This window comes from Nicotiana tomentosiformis, chromosome 6 (genome assembly GCF_000390325.3).
Source record: "Nicotiana tomentosiformis chromosome 6, ASM39032v3, whole genome shotgun sequence".
In the NCBI taxonomy this organism is placed as follows: Eukaryota; Viridiplantae; Streptophyta; class Magnoliopsida; order Solanales; family Solanaceae; genus Nicotiana; species Nicotiana tomentosiformis.
Genome location: NC_090817.1, coordinates 76,912,339 through 76,932,669, shown reverse-complemented (window position 1 = coordinate 76,932,669; position 20,331 = coordinate 76,912,339). Strand labels below are relative to the sequence as shown.

General features: G+C 38.2%; 1 protein-coding gene across 5 annotated transcripts; it reads left to right on the top strand.

The window, feature by feature from the left end:
• Positions 1 to 20: 20 nt before the first annotated feature.
• On the top strand, positions 21 to 17,430 carry LOC138893345 (uncharacterized). Of its 5 annotated transcripts, none has more exons than XM_070177499.1 (6): positions 21 to 179; positions 1,311 to 1,517; positions 1,598 to 1,690; positions 1,758 to 1,856; positions 1,941 to 2,300; positions 17,182 to 17,430. In XM_070177499.1, the coding sequence occupies exons 3-5, from the start codon at positions 1,640 to 1,642 to the stop codon at positions 2,286 to 2,288; spliced, it is 498 nt and encodes a 165-aa protein (XP_070033600.1). In that variant the 5' UTR covers positions 21 to 179; positions 1,311 to 1,517; positions 1,598 to 1,639; the 3' UTR covers positions 2,289 to 2,300; positions 17,182 to 17,430. The 5 variants fall into 5 exon arrangements, 3 of the variants coding, with proteins under 3 accessions (XP_070033600.1, XP_070033599.1, XP_070033598.1); XM_070177498.1 differs by having other exon boundaries at positions 17,171 to 17,430; XR_011408693.1 differs by lacking the exon at positions 17,182 to 17,430 and having other exon boundaries at positions 1,762 to 1,856; positions 1,941 to 2,441.
• The last annotated feature ends 2,901 nt before the right edge of the window (positions 17,431 to 20,331 follow it).

Sequence of the window (20,331 nt, the reverse complement as noted above, 5' to 3'; positions counted from 1 at the left end):
AGAACAAGAATAAGAAGTTTAGAGTCAACTTTTACCACAATCGGGTTGTCGGGCATCAAGCCTCATTTTCGAGACACTTGGGTATATTAGTTCGTGATCGTAATATGTGTCCATTGCAAGTACATTCATGGAAGGACTTCAGAGAAGATAAGCTGAAACACATGTGGCGAGCTGTTACGGTAAGTATTTAAAGCACTATTAAAGCAATACTTTCTTGTTTGAATTGCTCTTTTCAGGAAAATTTGACATGGGATATAACATGGAAAATCACTCTTGAGAAAGAGAAGTTTAGCTGGCCATATTTAGCAGCACACCCTCTCTTCCATAGTTCAAAATTTATGAATGAAGGCAATGTCCTGAGTGGCTTTGGATATTAGGAACTGAGTGGCATCAGGAATATTTCAATTAGTAAGGAAACAGAGGGTCCCACTCTGTCATCCTTACTAATTGAAATTTCTAACCTTCACCACATCAAAATAACAACATTTGAACTTGGAAAACAAAGGAACATTTTCTCTAGTCGTTCATAGTTGTAGCTTTTATGTTCATTATTGTACATATACCTAGAAAGTTACATCTTATTAAATTTTCATGTTACCAATATATCTAGCTTTGGACTTTCCTTTCATGCCGCATGAAAATATTTAAAGTGTTATAACAGGTTTATTACCTGTCCAAGATCTTTGTACTTTTGTGAACTTTGGTATCTCATGTAGTAGAAGGCTCTCCTAGAATGGGCAAGGACAATGAGTTGTTTGGTTTAATTGCTTGGGTTTGGGAACTGTAGCATCTAAATAAAATATTGGAGTTATGCAGCTCTCACATTTCTTGTCTCTGTGCATACACAGTTGTGTTTTCCCTCTCTAAATGTAACAATTACAGAGGTTAGGTTCATTGATGAAACTTAGAGATGTTAACTGAACCTAGTACGTATTCTAAACTTTGAATATGCCATAATGTGGACTACATCCATTTTTTTTTGTGTTTGTCTGCCACGGGGTGGGGCAAGAGGTGGGAGGGAGGGGTTTTAGAATCTATTCTATAAACAGATGTTTAAAACATGAATTGCCTTTGTAGATTTTATGGCGAGCTACAATACATATTTAGTTTATATTATTAATTCATGGCAAAGTGGCTGCATTACTAATTTGCCTTTTTGATAATTTTCAAGTCCTTTCCTTTTATCTATCTTGAACCGAGGGTCTTCTGGATACTTGCTGTATTTGCTCGAATTATTGGTTAAATTTTATATTTTTAGTTTACATGAAATTTTTTACTTTCTTGATTAATGATTTTGCAAAATATTTTAGGACAAATTTGACAGTGATGACATGAATCATCAAAGATATCATGTCTTAAACTATATGAGAAAGTTATGGACCAATTGGAGAGGATCATTGCACATGTATGTGAAGTTTAAGCCATTGCATGAACCTCTAAAAGATGTCCCGAAGGAGGTAGACAAGAGTGATTGGGAATGGTTGGTCAAGGAGTATTTTTTAAGTTAAAAATTTAAGGTAAGACTTCATAACTACTTTTTAACTTCTTATTATTGCAAGTAACAGTTCATGATTTCAATGGTTTGTTCTTAATATAGGAAACAAGTATTAGAAACTCGATCAATAGGTTTAAGTTGAAAATGCCTCATCGTACGGGTAGCAAGCCGATTAGAGAAATTATTTACGAACTGGTAAGTGCACAGTGCAATCCTATAAAGAAACCTCGACTTTGTTTGACTTGTTTATTTAAATGTGAAGGGAGGCAAAGACGGTAATTTACCGAACATGGCGACTATCTTCTTTGAGACTCACAAGAAAGACGACACCCTTGTAGAACCTGAAGCTAGTAAAAAATATGTATGTTTATTTATGAACTTCATTTTACATCCTTCATTTTATTTTGATGTATTTTGTTATTTTAATTTTTCTTGTATTTTATAGGCTGAGATACAAGAACTGGTACAATCTAAGCCGTCTCTTACGAATATCGAGGTAGTAGAAAGGTACTTCGGACCTCAAAATAAGAGTCATGTGGTTGGATTAGGAGGTGGTATAACCACTAAGGAGTTAAAAGGCGGTAGCTCCTCAAGGGCTGCAATACTGATTGAGCTAAATGCAACTCAAAAAGAAAAAGAATCACTACAGATCGAGCTGAATGTAACTAAAAAAGCAAAAGAATCTCTAGAAAAACGTATGGACGACTTTGAGTCTAAGTATGATCATCTTATAAGCTTACTGGTTGATCAACCTTCATCAGCACCATATTCAAGTCAACAAAGAACAAGTTGAAATATTTAACAGGTGCGTAAGCTTTCTACCAATTTTGACATGATGAATATCCTTAAATGAATTTAGCGAAAACTTTTATTGTTAGTTAAATAAAGTACTGACCTTGACATATGTACAGTTACTCTAATAATCCAATTAGATATGTGCATCTCAGATTCATTGTTTGAACGTATAACATTATATGTGCTTGGCAAGCTAAAATATGCAAATTCATGTCGACCAAATTCACAGTTTAGTATCTTTTTACTATCTTGTGTATTAAACAAGATATATGTGGTGATTTTGAGTCTTGCAATTGAAACCCGAGGTAACGAGTTGTTATATATTTTCTGGGTGAGCATTTGTGATATGATCTTCTAAAATAGAGAATATAAATAAGACAAGGTTTTATACCTTTGTTAGCTATTGGAAGGTGGCTAATTATTATGCTTATACTTTTTTTTTCCTGTTTTTGGAAGACATTTATTATAACGATTCGACCGGTTATTTTGCTTTATAGATCTCTATTTTCCTAAATAAGACTCCTCGTATGTGCTCACTTGCGGGGATGGTTAGTTCGAGATTTGGAAGGGTTCGGGTTGAAATCGGAACACTTAGTTCCTTAATATTAGCTTAAAAGGGTTAAGTTTGACTTGGGTTAATATTTTTAGTAAATGACCTCGGAACCGGGATTTGACGGTCCCAATAGGTTCACATGATGATTTCGTACTTGGGCGTATGTTCGGATCGAGTTTTGGATTACCCGAGAGCGTTTCGGCGCATAAAGTTGAAAGCTGGCGTATTGAAGGTTTAAAAGTTCTTTAAATTTGGTTTGGAGTAGGTTTTGGTGTTATCGAGGTCCGTTCATGATTCTGAGCCTGGGAATAATTCCGTATGGTGATTTAAGACTTGCATGCGAAATTCGGTGCCATTCCGAATAGTTTAGGTATAATTTGGCGCGTTCGGAGCACGTTGGAAGAACTTGAAGTTCATATTTGATTCAATTTGGTTTGGGGTGTGATTCTTAGTTTTGGTATTTTTTTCCGCATTCCGGAGGTCCGAGCAAGTTCGTCACATGATTTTAAACTTGTGGGTATGTTTGAACGAGGCCTCGGGGGACTCGGGTGCAATACGAACAAAGCACAGATTGAGTTAGAACTTGAAAGGTGCTGCTGGTGCACCAGTTCTGGTGTGCCCACACCTGCGAGCATCTGGTCGCAGATGCGAGCCCGCAGGTGCGATCACTTGGCCGCAGAAGCAGTCTAGGCAAGCTGGTTGTGGCCCGCAGAAGCAGCGAGGGTTCCACCAAAGTGGCCTCGCTTCTGCGAGGGAAGGGCCGCAGGTGCGAAGGGGCCGTCCAGGCCTGGAGCCGCAGAAGCGAGAGGCGAGCCGCAGAAGCGGGCTCGCAGATGCAGTCTCCTCTTCGCAAAAGAGGCCAGTGCTGGACCTGAAGCTTTCCGCAAAAGCAGACCGTGGTCCGGAGATGTGGTGCCGCAGATGCGGAGCCATTGACCGCAGATGCGAAAGTCTTGGAGGCAGAAAGGTTCATTTATTACGGGACTTAGGCCTTTTTTTGACCCATTTCTGTCACTTCTTGGGCGATTTTGGAGCTTCTTAGAAAGGGGTTTTGTCACGACCCAAATCAACCGTCGTGATGGCGCCTATCGTGGAACTAGGCCATCCTCAACTCAATAACCCAAAACCAACAACCATAAGTTTAAAAATGTTAACGGAAGCATTTAACATTAAAATAATACTGTTGGAAAAATAAGAAAATCCCAAAGTGATACAATCCATCCCAAAACCAGAGTGTCACTGAGTACATGAGCGTCTAGATTAGAAATACAGTATGCTATAGTGTCTAGAGATATAAAATAAAAGTACGACAGAGATAAAGAAGGAGAGTCAAGGCCCGCGAATGCAGTGCAACTACCTTGATAGTCTCCAAAACTCTAGGATCCTCAATCAGCAATCGCCGCTACGACCGGTATCACTTGGATCTGCACACGAGGTGTAGGGAGTAACGTGAGTACACCAACTCAGTAAGTAACAAGTCCAAACTTTGGACTGAAAGGTAGTGACGAACTCAACCTCAACAAGTATAACAGAAATAAATGTGCAGAAACGTAGGCATGCTTTCAAGTCAAATATACAGCTCAAACAGCAAAGGAAATACAGATCTGAACAGTGTAAGGTATACAACTCAGCTATCTCTACATGCTAATGCACAGACTGTATGAAATGTACCATGTGCTCCACTCTCAAGTATTCAACCACTCGGTACTGTATATGGCCATCCGGCCCAGGGAAATCCTTCCTGAAATATATACAACACTGACTGAAAGTCGCCCAGTACCGAGGAAAAAGGGCAATCCAACCCTGTGGAGAAATCCATCTCCAGGTATCAAGTACTTCGGACAAATCCATGTCCAGGGAAATCCATCCCTCAATAATATCATCCGCGCTAACTGGGGGTGTGTTACAGACTTCGGAGGGGCTCTTACAGCCCAAGCGCTATCATAATCATCAGAATAACTGCTGGGGCATGCAGCCCGATGCCATAACTGTCACTCATAACCAGGCTCTCGGCCTGACTCAGTCATAAATCTCTACAGTCTCACCCACGGGCTCACAATGTCATGAAAACATCCCGGACAATGATATGATAAATCAATAATTAACTGAGTCTGAGATATGATATAAAAATGCATGAACATGACTGAGTACGGAATATTAATAAAAATAATGAGATGACAGCAAGAATCGACCACTAAGGGTCCCAACAATACTAGCATAAAGCCTAAACATGATATATAGCATAATTTACAGCTCAATTACTTTATCACATAAAGAAAGCATGGATATCAATAGGATAGAGTTACTAAACGGTGCCTTGGAATCACCCAGGTCATAATTCTCATGGTGCACGCCCGCATGCCCGTCACTTGGCATGTGCGTCACCTCAATACCATTCACATAACATAAAATTTGGGGTTTCGAACACTCAGAACCAAGTTTGAAAACGTTACTTACCTCGAACCGAGCAAAATCCTAGTCCGAAATGCCCTTGCCTCTCAAATCGGCCTCGAAACATCCCGAATCTAGCCACAAGCAATACGATACAATCAATATAGGCTAGGGGGCAACTCCATGTTACACCCTGTGCGTCCCAAGGTGACATAATGAACATGAGACTTGTTAATCATGATTTAAATTATTTTAAAGTCATAATATGTCTATATATGATGTTTGGATAGAAAATATGAAGTTTGGGAAAAATCGGATTAAAGTTGCGGAAACACCGACTAAGGATTTGTCATGTAATAGAGCTTTTTGAGAAATATATTTTGTATTCTATATGAGGTCTTTTTGGGACATATTATATACCACATTGAAGGTCTTGGAATGTAGTTTCCAATGCACTTAACCGTTCATTCATACGATACCCGGATAAAATGTTATACGCATTGGAAGAAGGGCCAATCATAGGGTGCCAAGTAGCACCTTTTTGCCTTTTTTAAACTATGGGGTATTTACATCCTATCTCGTCTCTTTCTCCATTTTTCTAGATATCTAGCCCAAATAACACCCCCTAACTTTACTCTTAAGCTCTCTACAAGAGCTTCAAATAATATTATCATCTCGGGCACGGAATCAAGAAGCGATAACAATAAAACGATCCCTACGACGTAAGTATCGCTATATCGCCTCTCTTTTTCTTTGTAGTTTGAGTTGTGGAGGGTACATCATAGTTAATAAAACGTGTAATTTCTGTATTTAAGTGTTTAAATATCAAATAATGTTGATAAATTTGTTTTCTAATAGTTAGAACTCACGAGACGGTGATCGGAAGCCGTGATTTCGAGTTATTTGACTTGTAGTGGACTGTTTTGTAGGCTGTTGTTGCCTTTGGGCTGTATAGTTTTCTACTGTTAAATAGAGTTTTGGAGGATAAATGGTTTGGAGAAATACCACATAATGACGGAATGGTGGGCTGGTCGTTCGTCGTTATAGTTTTTTAAAGTTATTTGACACTACTTTGGTTGTCGTTTTATGTATGAAGTTATTAGGGTGTGTGGGCTATTTTGTGGTATATTGTGATGGAGATAAGGTTGTAAAATTATGCTTACATTTTTTTATTGTTATATTCTTGTTGTTGTTGGTATATGGTATTGGAGGAGGGCCTAGTTACAGGGGAGATGCTGCCCAAATTTACGTAAATGAGCTACTAGTTTAAGTTGAGGACTTAGCCTTTTGAAGAATTTCTTGGAAGGTATTAAGAACTCAATGAAGTTAAGGTATGTTAAGGCTATCCCTTCTTTCCTTTTGGCATGATCTAAATGATACAAACGAAACGAGCAAGATATGCAACTTTCATAAATGTCTCTATTCATAGAAATACTAGGGGTGTCTATATTCTTGATTCCCCATATAAATTATTATTATATCCTCTGTTCATGGGTCTCAAAAAAATACGTATTTGATAAAATTTGTCCGAAAGACAAATTGATTTTATGATACTCGAGAAATCTTATTAACGTATTTCTTATGCATTTCATGCATTTATACATGTACATTGACCCATGACCAAAAGGCATTATATACGCGTATATTATATGTATATGGGATATGGGAAAAGGTTATAGCGTTATATATGCACCACCACCTGATCAGCTGGTATACGTTGATGATTTTGCCCACAGTGGCCGAGATGATATGATGGGATGCCATCAGAGGCTTGATGATGTTGTGAACGCATATACCTATGCATGGTATGACATTTATATGCACATGCATGACATTATAAATTTTCATGATTTACGGAGCTATTCAGAATTTCAGGTTGAGTTCTTTACTTCATATTTCTTTCATGTCTTTTATATACTATTGTCATGCCTTACAAACTTGGTATTTTATTTGTACTGACGTCCCTTTTGCCTGGGGACGCTGCGTTTCATGCCCGCAGGTTCCGATAGACAGGTTGAGAGTTCTCCTAGTAGGCTATCAGCTCAGTAGAAGGTGTTTGTACACTCCACTTGCTCCGGAGTTGCCTATTTGGTCTGTATGATTTGAATATGTATTGTTTGGTATGGCTGGGCTCTATCCCGACCTTTATGATATTTATGTACTCTTAGAGGCTTGTAGACAGATGTCATGTATACGGATACTGGTATGGCCTTATAGGCCAGTACGTCATATATATAAGTCAGTATTTCAAGTTGGGTCACCCTATATTGAGTATTCCTCATGTTTTATTCTACTTATCTCACGACAGCCTCTCCTGCTCAATTACCTATGATAGTATAATACGAAAGATATGTTACGTTGGTATTCGGTTGAGTAAGGTATCGGGTGCCCGTCGCGGCCCATCGGTTTGGGTCGTGACAAAAGTGGTATCAGAGCAGTTCTGTCCTAGGGAGTCTACAAGCCGTGTCTAGTAGATTCTTGTTTATGGGTGTGTTGTGCACTACACCTATAAGCAGGAGGCTACGAGGTATTTGGGACTGTCACTCTTTCTTCTTACTCTAGATCATGTGGTAGAGCTCAGTTGTAAGAAATTCAAACTCCTAAGTTCTATTTTATTCATTATACAACGACATCTACATCCAGAAAGACAGTAAGTAAGAGATTGAATGTGGCTGTGGAAGAGTTGGGTTAGATGAACTCGATTTTGCGCCATGCTTATGATGAGTAAATGTAAGGCCTTCAGTAAATTATATGTGTACTACGACGTGTGAGCTTCTTGATAAGGAGCCCTAAGGCATGAATATCTATCTACCCCTATGGTAAAAAGCAACGCGAGAATCAGAAGGTAGATACAAGTTTCAACAAGTAAAAGAAGCTAGGTGAAGAAGGATACGAGGTACCTAGTTAGTGAAGATTATCTGCATTTACAATTTAGGCAGAGAAATATAAGCATTATGAGTTACTTTCAACAATAACAAAGATATATTCACTTGACAACACCTATTTCAGTGATGCCCTATGGGAGCTAATAGATATAATTTAAGAGAAGGATGGGATATAAGTATCCGGCTGGGGTTAGAGTAACCCAAAATTGTGGATGGATTTTTATCATTAGCTCATATTTCCGAGGGATATTGCAAATGTGGTAATGGTTCTCCTTGTGAGACACCCAAATGGTGCACTCTAGAATAGTACAATCAGATATGAATACTAGAATGTTCAGCAATTTCAAAAGATTGGCATTGGAATCCTAGAAAGGATAAATATTTACCTTAGAATGACTCCATCCCCGAGTAAAAAAAAATGAATGTTAGGCATTCCGAAGAGCCAGTGAGATGAAGTAAGGGAGGCTAAAAGTGAAAGAATGTTTTGAAGAAGTTTTCATAATAAGGTGATAGACAGAAATATTAGCAGGAGAATAAGAAAAAAGTAAATAAAATATTATGAGTAAGATGTGATAAATGGGTGATAACGGTAAATCAAAACATGACAAGACTACAGATTCTGTAGTCAAGTGAAGGAAAAGACAAGAAGTTACAAGCCTTGAGATAATAAAAGAGTATAAGCCATAAAGTCATGTCCCCATTTGGAGAAATGAGTTAGTGACTCATACATGATTACCAGAAGGAAAAGTTATACCATAGAGTAATAGAAATTAGTATGGGCTAGTGAATACGATAAACTGAACATGAATTCGGGACCGAAGGATTTGATAATAGTTAACATCGTGAGAATTTCAGAGGTCGCATTCCGATAATAATTGAATGGACAATAGAAGAATAACCTTTAAAGGTCATTCAGCAAGATGTTTCCCTAAAACAAGCGTTGTGAGAAGAGTTAAGCTTAATAGACTAAGTGTACCCGTTACACTAAGTGTCACCTTTATGTGTAAGAAATTAAATTATCCCTGGTACAGAAGGGTTACCGCAAGGCAAGTAAGAGTCCGTGAAGATGTGAAAAGACGCTAAATATAAAGAAGTGAAACATTTATAGGTAAATCTTTATAGCAATAAATGTTAGTACTCCCATAAAAGGGGGAAGATGGTATGATATGGTATTAAGTCGGAGTTATGTGGTTAAGGTAACTATGGAATAGTAAAGGAAGAAGGTGGTAGAAAGGCAAAAGGAATGGGATTGCATTTATTCAAATCCTACGGATATGATACGACTCCAGAACATTATGTAAGCATGATGACGGGGAGAGGCTGTAAGGGTTCCATCACTAGATGTTATTGATAAATAAGTGCAAATGAACACTGGATACGTAAGGAGTAAGTGTGCGGGGTATGTTAAGACAAAGGATATAACCCAATAGAGATTACACAGAATATAGATATGAGAATGGACTAACGTGTAGTTAGTAGTTGATTCAGGAAGAACCTAGCCATGGCTAAACAAGAGGATACAGACAAATCTGCAAGTTGTGCAAGATAAACATAGCGAAACCCAACATAGGGAATTCCGTCTCGCAAATATGATGGCATCGTAATCCTTGAGAAATATTCAGATAGGAGTTGGGGTTGTTAAAGGTACCGTATAAGTATTACGAAAAAAAAAATGGTGCCACTGAGAAGACAGTCCAAAAATTTCAGTTCAGAATTAACCTTACGAGCACAAGGGCGTGGAGGTAAGTAATTAAGGATAATTATAGGCAAGTAAGAATGTCAAAATTTCTTTCGAGTATACGATGTGATAAGATCGCAGCCTTACAGGAGTCAAAGGGTCCCCCCTAAGTCTATAAAGAAAGATTAGCTGAGGAAATAAGGAAGAAGGCTTCAACTTAAGCATAGTGACATAAAGAAGAAATGATCTTGTAACAACAGTCTCACTACAACATTGTATGCACTCTATAAGAAAGTGGCACCTATCGTAGCTAATGAACGATAAAAAAACAAAAGATGATATTTGAGATCATATGAGTTACAGAAAATTTCAGTATTTGTGGGCAATGAGATAAACCATGTATTCATGCAACAAGTGGCCGAACGACCATGAAAAGTAATTGCTTAGGTTTAAAGACAACTAAGAAAGCACGAGAAGAATTATCCGACCCACGATTTAGAGTTAGTCGCGGTGATTCATGCACTAAAGATGTGGAGGCACTATTTGTATGTCATTCATGTTGATATCTATACGGATCATAAGCGCCTTCAATATAGCTTCAATCAAAAGGAATTGAATTTATGCCAAAGGAGATGGTTGGATCTACTGAATGACTATGGCGTTGATATTTTATACCATCCGGGGAAGGCGAATGTAGTAGCCGACCCCCTCAGCCGTAGATCTAGGGGTAGCCTGTCATATTTACAATCAGAGAAGTGTGGGATAGCTCATGAGATTCATCAGCTAGCTAGTCTTGGAGTTCGATTACTGGACTCAGGTGATACCAGAGTTACTATTTAGGACACGGCAACATCCTCTTTAGTAACTAAAGTGAAAGAACTCCAGTATGAGAATCCTGTGCTAGCTCATTACAGAGATACATCCCCTCAAAAGAAGAATACACCATTTGAGATTATAGAAGATGGAGTCCTCAGATATCGAGGTCGATTATGTGTTCTAATATGGCAGGGTTGCGCCAGCAAGTTATAAGAGAAGCTCACTATTCTCGTTATTCTACTTATCCAGGAGCGATGAAGATGTATCATGATATCAGGGGAATATACTAGTGGGACGAAATGAAGAAGGATATAGCAGAGTTTGTTGCTCAGTGCCCTAATTGTCAGCAGGTTAAGATTGAGCATCAGAAACCCTGTGGATTATTACAGACTATAAAGATTCCGACTTGGAAATGGGAAGTGATTAATATGGATTTCATCATAGGCTTTCCTCGTACCCAACGTAAGTTCGATGCTATATGGGTTATTGTTGATAGACTTACAAAAGCAGCCTATTTTCTGTCTGTCAGGACTACCTACTCAGCAGAGGATTATGCAAGGCTTCACATTAGGGAGATAGTACGACTTCATGGTGTCCCTATATCTATTATCTCAGATAGAGGTGCTCAGTTTACAGGTAATTTCTGGAGGTCCTTCCAAAAAAGATTGGGGACTCAGGTAAGTCTTAGTACAATATTTCATCCCCAGACAGACTGTCAGGTTGAACGTACTATTCAGACATTGGAGGATATGCTACGGGCTTGTGTGATGGACTTCAGGGTAGCTGGGATGATCATCTTCCACCTATTGAGTTTGCATATAATAGTTATCATTCCACCGTTCAGATGGCTCCATACGAAGCTCTTTACGGACCAAAGTATAGGTCTCTTATAGGATGTTTCGAGATTGGGGAAACTAAGTTAGTAGGACCAGAATTGCTATAACAGGCAGTTGAGGAGATTTAACTTATAAGGGAAAGGATATTAGCTACACAGAGTCATCAGAAGTCCTATGCAGATAATCGACGATGAGACTTGAAGTTTCAGGTAGATGACCGGGTATTCCTAAAGGTGTCACCGATGAAAGGCGTTATGAGATTCGGTAAGAAAGGAAAGCTTAGCCCTCGGTACATTGGACCTTATAAGATTATACGCAGAGTAGGCCAAGTAGCATATGAGTTAAACTTGCCTTCCAAATTGGAGTCTGTACATCCAGTATTTCATGTGTCTATGCTCCGTAGGTGTATTGGATATCCTCTAAAGTCATTCCAGTTGACGATGTTCAGGTTACAGAGCATCTATCATATGAGAAAGCTCCCATTGATATACTAGATAGACAAGTTTGGAGATTAAGAACTAAGGATGTAGCTTCGATTTAAGTACTTTGGATTAACAATAATGTAGAGGAGATAACTTGGGAAGCTGAAGAAGAAATGAAGACTAGGTATCCTCACTTGTTTCCACTTCTGGAGAAGGATCAGACTAAGACATCACAACCTTTAGGTACGTATATGGTACTTGATTCTTATGTGAGATATTGTTATTGGTCGTGTGAGGCCATTGGTGTTATTGATGATTGTGGCCCTATGTGGTTTTGTATTGTTGGGTTTGCTGTGTGACAAGTTGGTAGTAGTACCGTTACAGAGGAGACTCTGCCAAAATTTCTATAGATTTCTGGGAGTTTAACATTCGAGGACGAATGTTTCTGGGGGGGGGGGAGATTGTTACACCCTGTGCGTCCCAAGGTGATGTAATAAATATGCGACTTGTTAATCATGATTTAAATACTTTTAAAGTCATAATATGGCTATATATGATATTTGTATAGAAAATATGAAGTTTGAAAAAAATCGGATTAAAGTTGCGGAAACACCGACTAAGGATTTGCCATGTAATAGAGCTTTTTGAGAAATATATTTCGTATGTTATATGAGGTCTTTTTGGGACATATTATATAAAAATTTAAGGTCTTGGAATGTAGTGTCCAATGCACTTAACTGTTCGTTTATACGACACCCGGATAAAAAGTTATATGCGTTGGAAGAATGGCCAATCACAGGGTGCCAAGTAACACCTTTTTGCCTTTTTAAAAATATGGGATATTTACATCCCATCTCATCTCTTTCTCCATTTTTCCAGAGATCTAGCCCAAATAACACCCCTAACTTTACTCTTAAGCTCTCTACAAGAGCATAAAATAATATTATCATCTCGGGCACGGAATCAAGAAGTGATAACAATAAAACGATCCCTACGACGTAAGTATCGCTATATCGCCTCTCTTTTTCTTTGTAGTTTGAGTTTTGGAGGGTACTTCATAGTTAATAAAACGTGTAATTTCTGTATTTAAGTGTTTAAATATCAAATAATGTTGATAAATTTGTTTCCTAATAGTTAGAACTCACGAGACGGTGATCGGAAGCCGTGAGTTCGAGTTATTTGACTTGTAGTGGACTGTTTTGTAGGCTGTTGTTACCTTTGGGCTATATAGTTTTCTACTGTTAAATAGAGTTTTGGAGGATAAATGGTTTGGAGAAATACCACATAATGACGGAATGGTGGGCTGGTCGTTCGTCGTTATAGTTTTTTAAAGTTATTTGACACTACTTTAGTTGTCATTTTATGTATGAAGTGATTAGGGTGTGTGGGCTGTTTTGTGGTATATTGTGATGGAGATAAGGTTGCAAAATTATGCTTACATTTTGTTATTGTTATGTTCTTGTTGTTGTTGGTATATAGTATTGGAGGAGGGCCTAGTTACAGGGGAGATGTTGCCCAAATTTACGTAAACGAGCTACTAGTTTAAGTTGAGGACTTAGCCTTTACGCAGCATTATGATGTGATAGATTGAATTTAGTTGTTTGAAGAATTTCTTGGAAGGTATTAAGGACTCAACGAAGTTAAGGTATGTTAAGGCTATCCCTTCTTTCCTTTTGGCATGATCTAAATAATACAAACGAAACGAGCAAGATATGCAACTTTCATAAATGTCTCTATTCATAGAAATACTAGGGGTGTCTATATTCTTGATTCCCCATGTGAATTATTATTATATCCTCTGTTCATGGGTCTCAGAAAAATACGTATTTGATAAAGTTTGTCCGAAAGACATATTGATTTTATGATATTCGAGAAATCTTATTAACGTATTTCTTATGCATTTCATGCATTTATACATGTACATTGACCCATGAACAAAAGGCATTATATACGCGTATATTATATGTATATGGGATATGGGAAAAGGTTATGGCGTTATATATGCACCACCACCTGATCAGCTGGTATACGTTGATGATTTTGCCCACAGTGGCCGAGATGATATAATGGGATGCCATCAGAGGCTTGATAATGTTATGAACGCATATACCTATGCATGGTATGACATTTATACGCACATGCATGACATTATAAATTTTCATGATTTAAAGAGCTATTCAGAATTTCAGGTTGAGTTCTTTACTCCATGTTTCTTTCATGTCTTTTATATACTACTGTCATGCCTTACATACTCGGTACTTTATTTGTACTAACGTCCCTTTTGCCTGGGGACGCTGTGTTTCATGCCCGCAGGTCCCGATAAACAGGTTGAGAGTTCTCCTAGTAGGCTATCAGCTCAACAGAAGGTTGAGAGTTCTCCTGGTATGGCGGGGCTCTATCCCGACCTTTATGATATTTATGTACTCTTAGAGGCTTGTAGATAGATGTCATGTATACGGATATTGGTATGGCCTTATAGGCCAGTACGTCATATGTATAAGTCAGTATATCAAGTTGGGTCATCTTATATTGAATATTTCCTCATGTTTTATTCTACTTATATCACGACAGCCTTTCCTGCTCAATTACCTATGATAGTATGATACGAAAGATACGTTACGTTGGTATTCGGTTGAGTAAGGTACCGGGTGCCCGTCGCGGCCCATCGGTTTGGGTTGTGACACTGCACAAGAAAACTATCAAATTAGAGTCAAAATTTGAATTCGACTCAGACCCAGCCCCCGGGCCCACATCTCAAAATCCAATAAAAGTAACAAAACCCAAAAGCCCATTCATTCACGAGTCTAACCATACTAAATTCATCAAAATCCGACATCATTTGGTCTCTCAAATTCCCAAAATCCACTCTCCAAAATCCCAAGCCCTAACCCCCAATTTTTACGTCAAAACCCCGCTAATTAGGTGAGAAATCAACAAGAAAACACCAGAGTTAAGGATAATTAGGCTCAAGGAACTTACCTCACTGATAACCCTTGAATTTCCTTCAAATATCACCCCAAGAGCTCCTAAGTCCATGTCCCAAGTTGTGAAAATGAGGAAAAATTTCGAAATCCTCCATTTATACTTTCTGCCCAGTGAAACCGCATCTGTGGTCCCTTTGTCGCTTCTGCGATGCCGCACCTGTGAAATTTCCATCGCAGGTGTGGAACTCACTTAAAATCCTAGCATCCGCTCCTGCGGCTCCAAGACGCATCTGCGTCCATCACAGGTGCGGAAACTACCTCGCCCCTACGGATTCCCCCTCGCACCTGCGCATACCTGCCCGCATCTGCGACTCTCGCAGGTGCGGAAATACCTTCGCACCTGCGGTTCTAGCCCAAGTCCTCCATGGCCACATCTGCGTCTCCTCAGTCGCTCCTGCGGACTCGCACCTGCGGCTCCCACTCCGCATGTGCGGAAGACACTAGAACCAGTAGCTTCAACTGCATTTTCCAAGTTCCAAACTTTCTGTTAACCACCTGGAATCACCTCGAGGCCCTCGGGACCTCGACCAAACAGACCAACATGTCCCATAATATCATACAAACTTATTCGAATCTTTGAATCACTCAAAACAGCATCAAAACACCAAATTACCCTCAGATTCAAACCTAAGAACTTCTAAACTTCCAAATTCCGCAAACGACGCCGAAACCTATCAAACCACGTCCGAAGGATCTCAAATTTTACACACACATCACAAATGATACCACGAACCTACTCCAACTTCCGGAAATCCATTCCGACCCCGATATCAAATTCCACTGCTGACCAAAATCGCCAAATTTTTAATTTTCGCCAATTCAAGTCTAATTCCACTACGACCACCAAATCACATTCCGAACGCGCTCCTAAGTCCAAAATCACCTAACGGAGCTAACGGGACCATCAAAATTTAAATCCGAGATCGTTTACACATAAGTCAACATCTGGTTGACTTTTTCAACTTAAGCTTCTAATAAAGAGACTAAGTGTCTCAATGAAACCACTACGGACCTGAACCAACTAACCCGATATATCACAATATAGCTGAAGAACACAAAAAGAAGCAGAAATGGGGGAAACGGGGCTATAACTCTTGAAATGACCGGCCGAGTCATTACAGGTTTCCACCTAGCTATTGGAGGTAAGTAATTTCTATCAAATGTAAGTTAAATACATAGATTATGGGTAGATTTTAACATATAAAATTGTAAAAATTATGGGTTTAGATGAAAAACTTAGGTTTTGATAAAGATAGGATTTACCCACAAAATGGTTATGGGATTGAGTGAAAATTATATATTTGAGTTCGTGAGGTTATAGGTAATAACTTTCTTCGAAAATTTTCAGAATCCGGGCACGTGGGCCTGGGGGTGAATTTTAAGAATCTTCCAACTAATAGCTAAATCATTAACTTTTGAGCGTATATTGATTAATTTATACAATATTTGACTAGTTTCGAATTGTTCGGCACCGAGTTGAGGCTTTAAGGTGAATTTGAGGCCGGAAAGCGAGCTTTGAGACAAGGTAAGTCTCTTTTCTAACCTTGCAAGAGGGAATTTACCCCTTAGGCGATTTATATTACTATTTGCTTCTAATTGTGGGGGGCTACGTATGCACGAGGTGATGAGAGTCCGTGCGTAGCTAATAATTGTGCTTATGTCCGAGTAGTTTAGGACCCAAATCATAATATATTTGTAATCTTTGCACCCTACCTGTTAATTTAAGTGCCTAAATTATATTGGAACTTGATAAAGGAATTGTAAAAGATCGAATTTCATTTACTTGAGTTTTGGGGGAGTTACTTGACCGTTAATAGAAATTGTGCTTCTTTGTGTGTTAGCCTTGTAATAACTTTTAAATCGAATGTTCATAAAGTATTCTCTCTTCTTGTGGAGCGGGCAGAATGCCTCGGCAGTAGATAGATGCATCTATGGTTCGTGCCGTATGACCCTTGGCAGTGTACACGTTATTCTGGATCAGGCCGTACGACCTCGATATAATAGTACATGATAATACTCAGAGCTTAATTATATTTGATATTATTCCATGGCTTGAGAGGTTAAAATTATATGAGACAGAAATTGATTTGGGATTTACCATTTGTGAAAGAATTATTTATTTTCCTGCTTGCTATTGAGTAATTATTATTAGTTACATAACTCATGCTTATTGAGAATTACTGTATTTTTATTGTTAGCCCATAGTAAGTGGTGATGTCGATCCCTCGTCACTACTTCTTCGAGGCTAGATTTGATACTTACTGTGTACATGTTGTTTATGTACTCACGCTACACTTCTGCATTAACCGTGCAAGATCTGAGGCAGGTGCATCTGGCGGTCACACCGGCGCGCATCCCCGCTACCCTGAGGCCTAGTGGTGAGCTGCTTCCTGAGCCTTTCTGCAGCACCTAGAACCTCTCTTTTGCACTTATTTTCTGTCTATTTTACTTCAGACATCAGTTAGAGTTTTGTATATTCTACTAGTGCTCATACACTTGTGACACCAGGTCTTGGCACACATTCTAGTAAACTTTATGGTTTTGGAGTATTTATATATCATTATGATTGCACTCAGTTGCTTTCGCTTTATTTATTTAAACTTTCCCCTTCTTAAACTTTTAATAAATAGAATTTAATTACTTGAAAACTTATTAAAAGAGTAATCACGTACTTAGTTCACCGTTAGTTTGCGTAGTGGCGACGTCGGGCGACATCACGGCCTATAGGAGAATTTGGGTCGTGACATTTATTTAGACTACTTATTTTCTAGTAGCGTCCTCGGAAAACTTACCAATAATTCTTCCACTTGGTACCTTGGGAAGTCTAAATAATAATACAAAAGGACACATCAGTAAAGCTTCTAAACATATCACATTTCAAAAGGTATTGGCCAGTACTTTCAATATAACCATACATGGATCCTTTTAACTTTCTACCCCAATTCTTTCCGGTTCTTTAGTTAGTTGCTTTGGTAATTGATCGAGCAGCTTCTATCCTATTTACATGTTAAGCTTTAACACGTAATATAAATCCATATACTCTAAGAAATATAGAACATCTACTACTTATTTATCAATCAAATAATGTGTAGAACAAACTGCAGATAAAACGAATTTTCACTTTAAATATTTGAATCAACGCGATAGAGAGAAAGAAAAGTATGATATTATAGACCCAGGTTTATGTATCTGGAATTGAATTTCAACTTTCATTTGTTTCTTGAGCTCATAAAATGGGACAGGTTTAAGTGTTTGCTCATAAAGTAGGACATGTTTATGTATGTGTTTCTTCTGCACATTGCTCTCATTGTTGAAGTATTGTTTTTAATTATAACATCGCCGTATGGCGGCAGACACTTCCATTGATAGAAAATAGTTGTACGAAAATGAGGTGGATTAAACATTCTTACCCTTAGCTTTAGTGTGACTGGACAAGCCTAGTCAACGCTACCCAAACTTTTAAGCCTATCTTACAGACTAACCAAAATACAGTAGATAGGCTAACAACTGAAGGATCAACTTCCATCGAAGATGTTTACTCTATGCTTATGTCTAAATGTGACTACCTGCATCTTGTCTATCCTATAAGGGCCTTTGATATTTTGAGGGAGATCACTACTGGACAAAAATACATGATCTAACTTATTAACACTCCACTTAGCCAATGCATCCGCCACTTGATTTGCTTATCTAAAGCAGTGTTGGATTGTGAAGTTAACCAACTTAGTATAATTCTTGATTTCTTCAATAATATCCTTCAAGTGCCATGGTAGTCTATGAACTTCTTTAAGCATATTAATGATCAATAAAGAGTCGCTTTCTAACACAATGTTAGTGAAACCATTCATAGAACTCCACTTTATTCCAATTAAGATTGCCTTTACTTTAGCCATGTTGCTGATGCAGTAACCAATAAGAATTTTATTCACTTCTGTCCAAAGCAGTATATAGTTGCTCACCCAAATATTGTATTTTATAAGGATGTATAGTAAAATAACCCTTCTAAATTTATGGACACTGATTCCAAAGCAATATATAGTTGCTTTAGCTTGTAAAATTCTTATTGCCTTTGCTTTAGCCATGTTGCTGCTTTTGGGTGAGTAACATTGATCGAAATTGTTACACCTAAACAACTCACCTAATTGGAGTTCACCTCTACCCTGCACTTCATATGATTCTGATGTACTGGGGAGAACATTTATGGCGAGATTTGTTTCTTCTTCAGCTAGCAGCCGGTCACCAATTTTCCCTCCAGTCAACTATAAAAAGCGCAAAGCATTTTAGATGACATCAAAACAGACAGAAAAAGCTGCAGTTTTAGCAAATCCTATTTCCAAGGCAGTTCTCACAAACAAAAATCAAAGATACCTAATGGAATTCTTGAAAGCCAAAACTGAAAATTTTGTCCTCATAAATTCAATAAATTTATGGACACTTATTCCAAAATGCTCTATCTCAAAATGGTAGTCATTTATGGGAATAAAGACAAGAGTGAGTTGTTCTAGTGGTGAGCACCCTCCACTTCCAACCAAGAGGTTGTGAGTTTGAATCACCCCAAGAGCAAGGAGGGGAGTTCTTGGAAGGAGAAAGCCGAGGATCTATCGGAAACAGCCTCTCTACCCAGGGTAGGGGTAAGGTCTGCGTACACACTACCCTCACCAGACCCCACTAGTGGGATTATACGGGGTTGTTATTATTATTGTTGTTGTTGTTGTTATTGGAATAAAATTCTGATTGGCCTTTCTTCTCATCTAACACCCAGTGGCGCACCAAAAAAATTCCATAAAGAAACAGCCATCTCACCATTCATGGTTGAAGTTATCTGTATTATCAATGCTTCTGCAACCTAACTGATGTACCTCGCTTCAATTGTTTTTTCCCATTTTGGTTATGTAATACAGTAACTTGTGAAGTCCTAAATAACGAATAATTCAATCCTGAGCGTTTCTTTCTTGTTAAAGATAATTAGTGTTTTCTAAGGTTCTTCCTAAACACCATTGTGTAGGAGGGAATAGTTATACCTTTTTGTATGATATCATTTGCTCCCAATGTTATGGCTATTATACTGTTGGCGAGCAATTGTAATACGTTTCATTATACTCTTAATGTTGGATTTGGTAATGTTGTTGCAAGAAGCACTGATTGTTCATAGTATTTTGAAATGTTCTTCGCTGCGTGATTTTACATTTTACTGTGTGGTAGCAACTTACCAATCTTAAATCTTGTTTTCTTACTCCACTAATATGAACCCTTTTTAACAGATAAAGAGCCTGAATAAGTTTGAAGAATCATCCTTAAAGATAGTTCCGAGCAAGGTCAAGCAGCTGGAATTGTTGAAGAACAAGGGAAATCTATTTTGTTTTATTAGGCGTTGTAGTCGTCATCTGTACAAACTACTATTTTACTTTCTCTTTAATTTTCTGTTTTCTTTAAGAAATTGAAAAAAAAGGATCATGCAATTTGGATGTAATATATT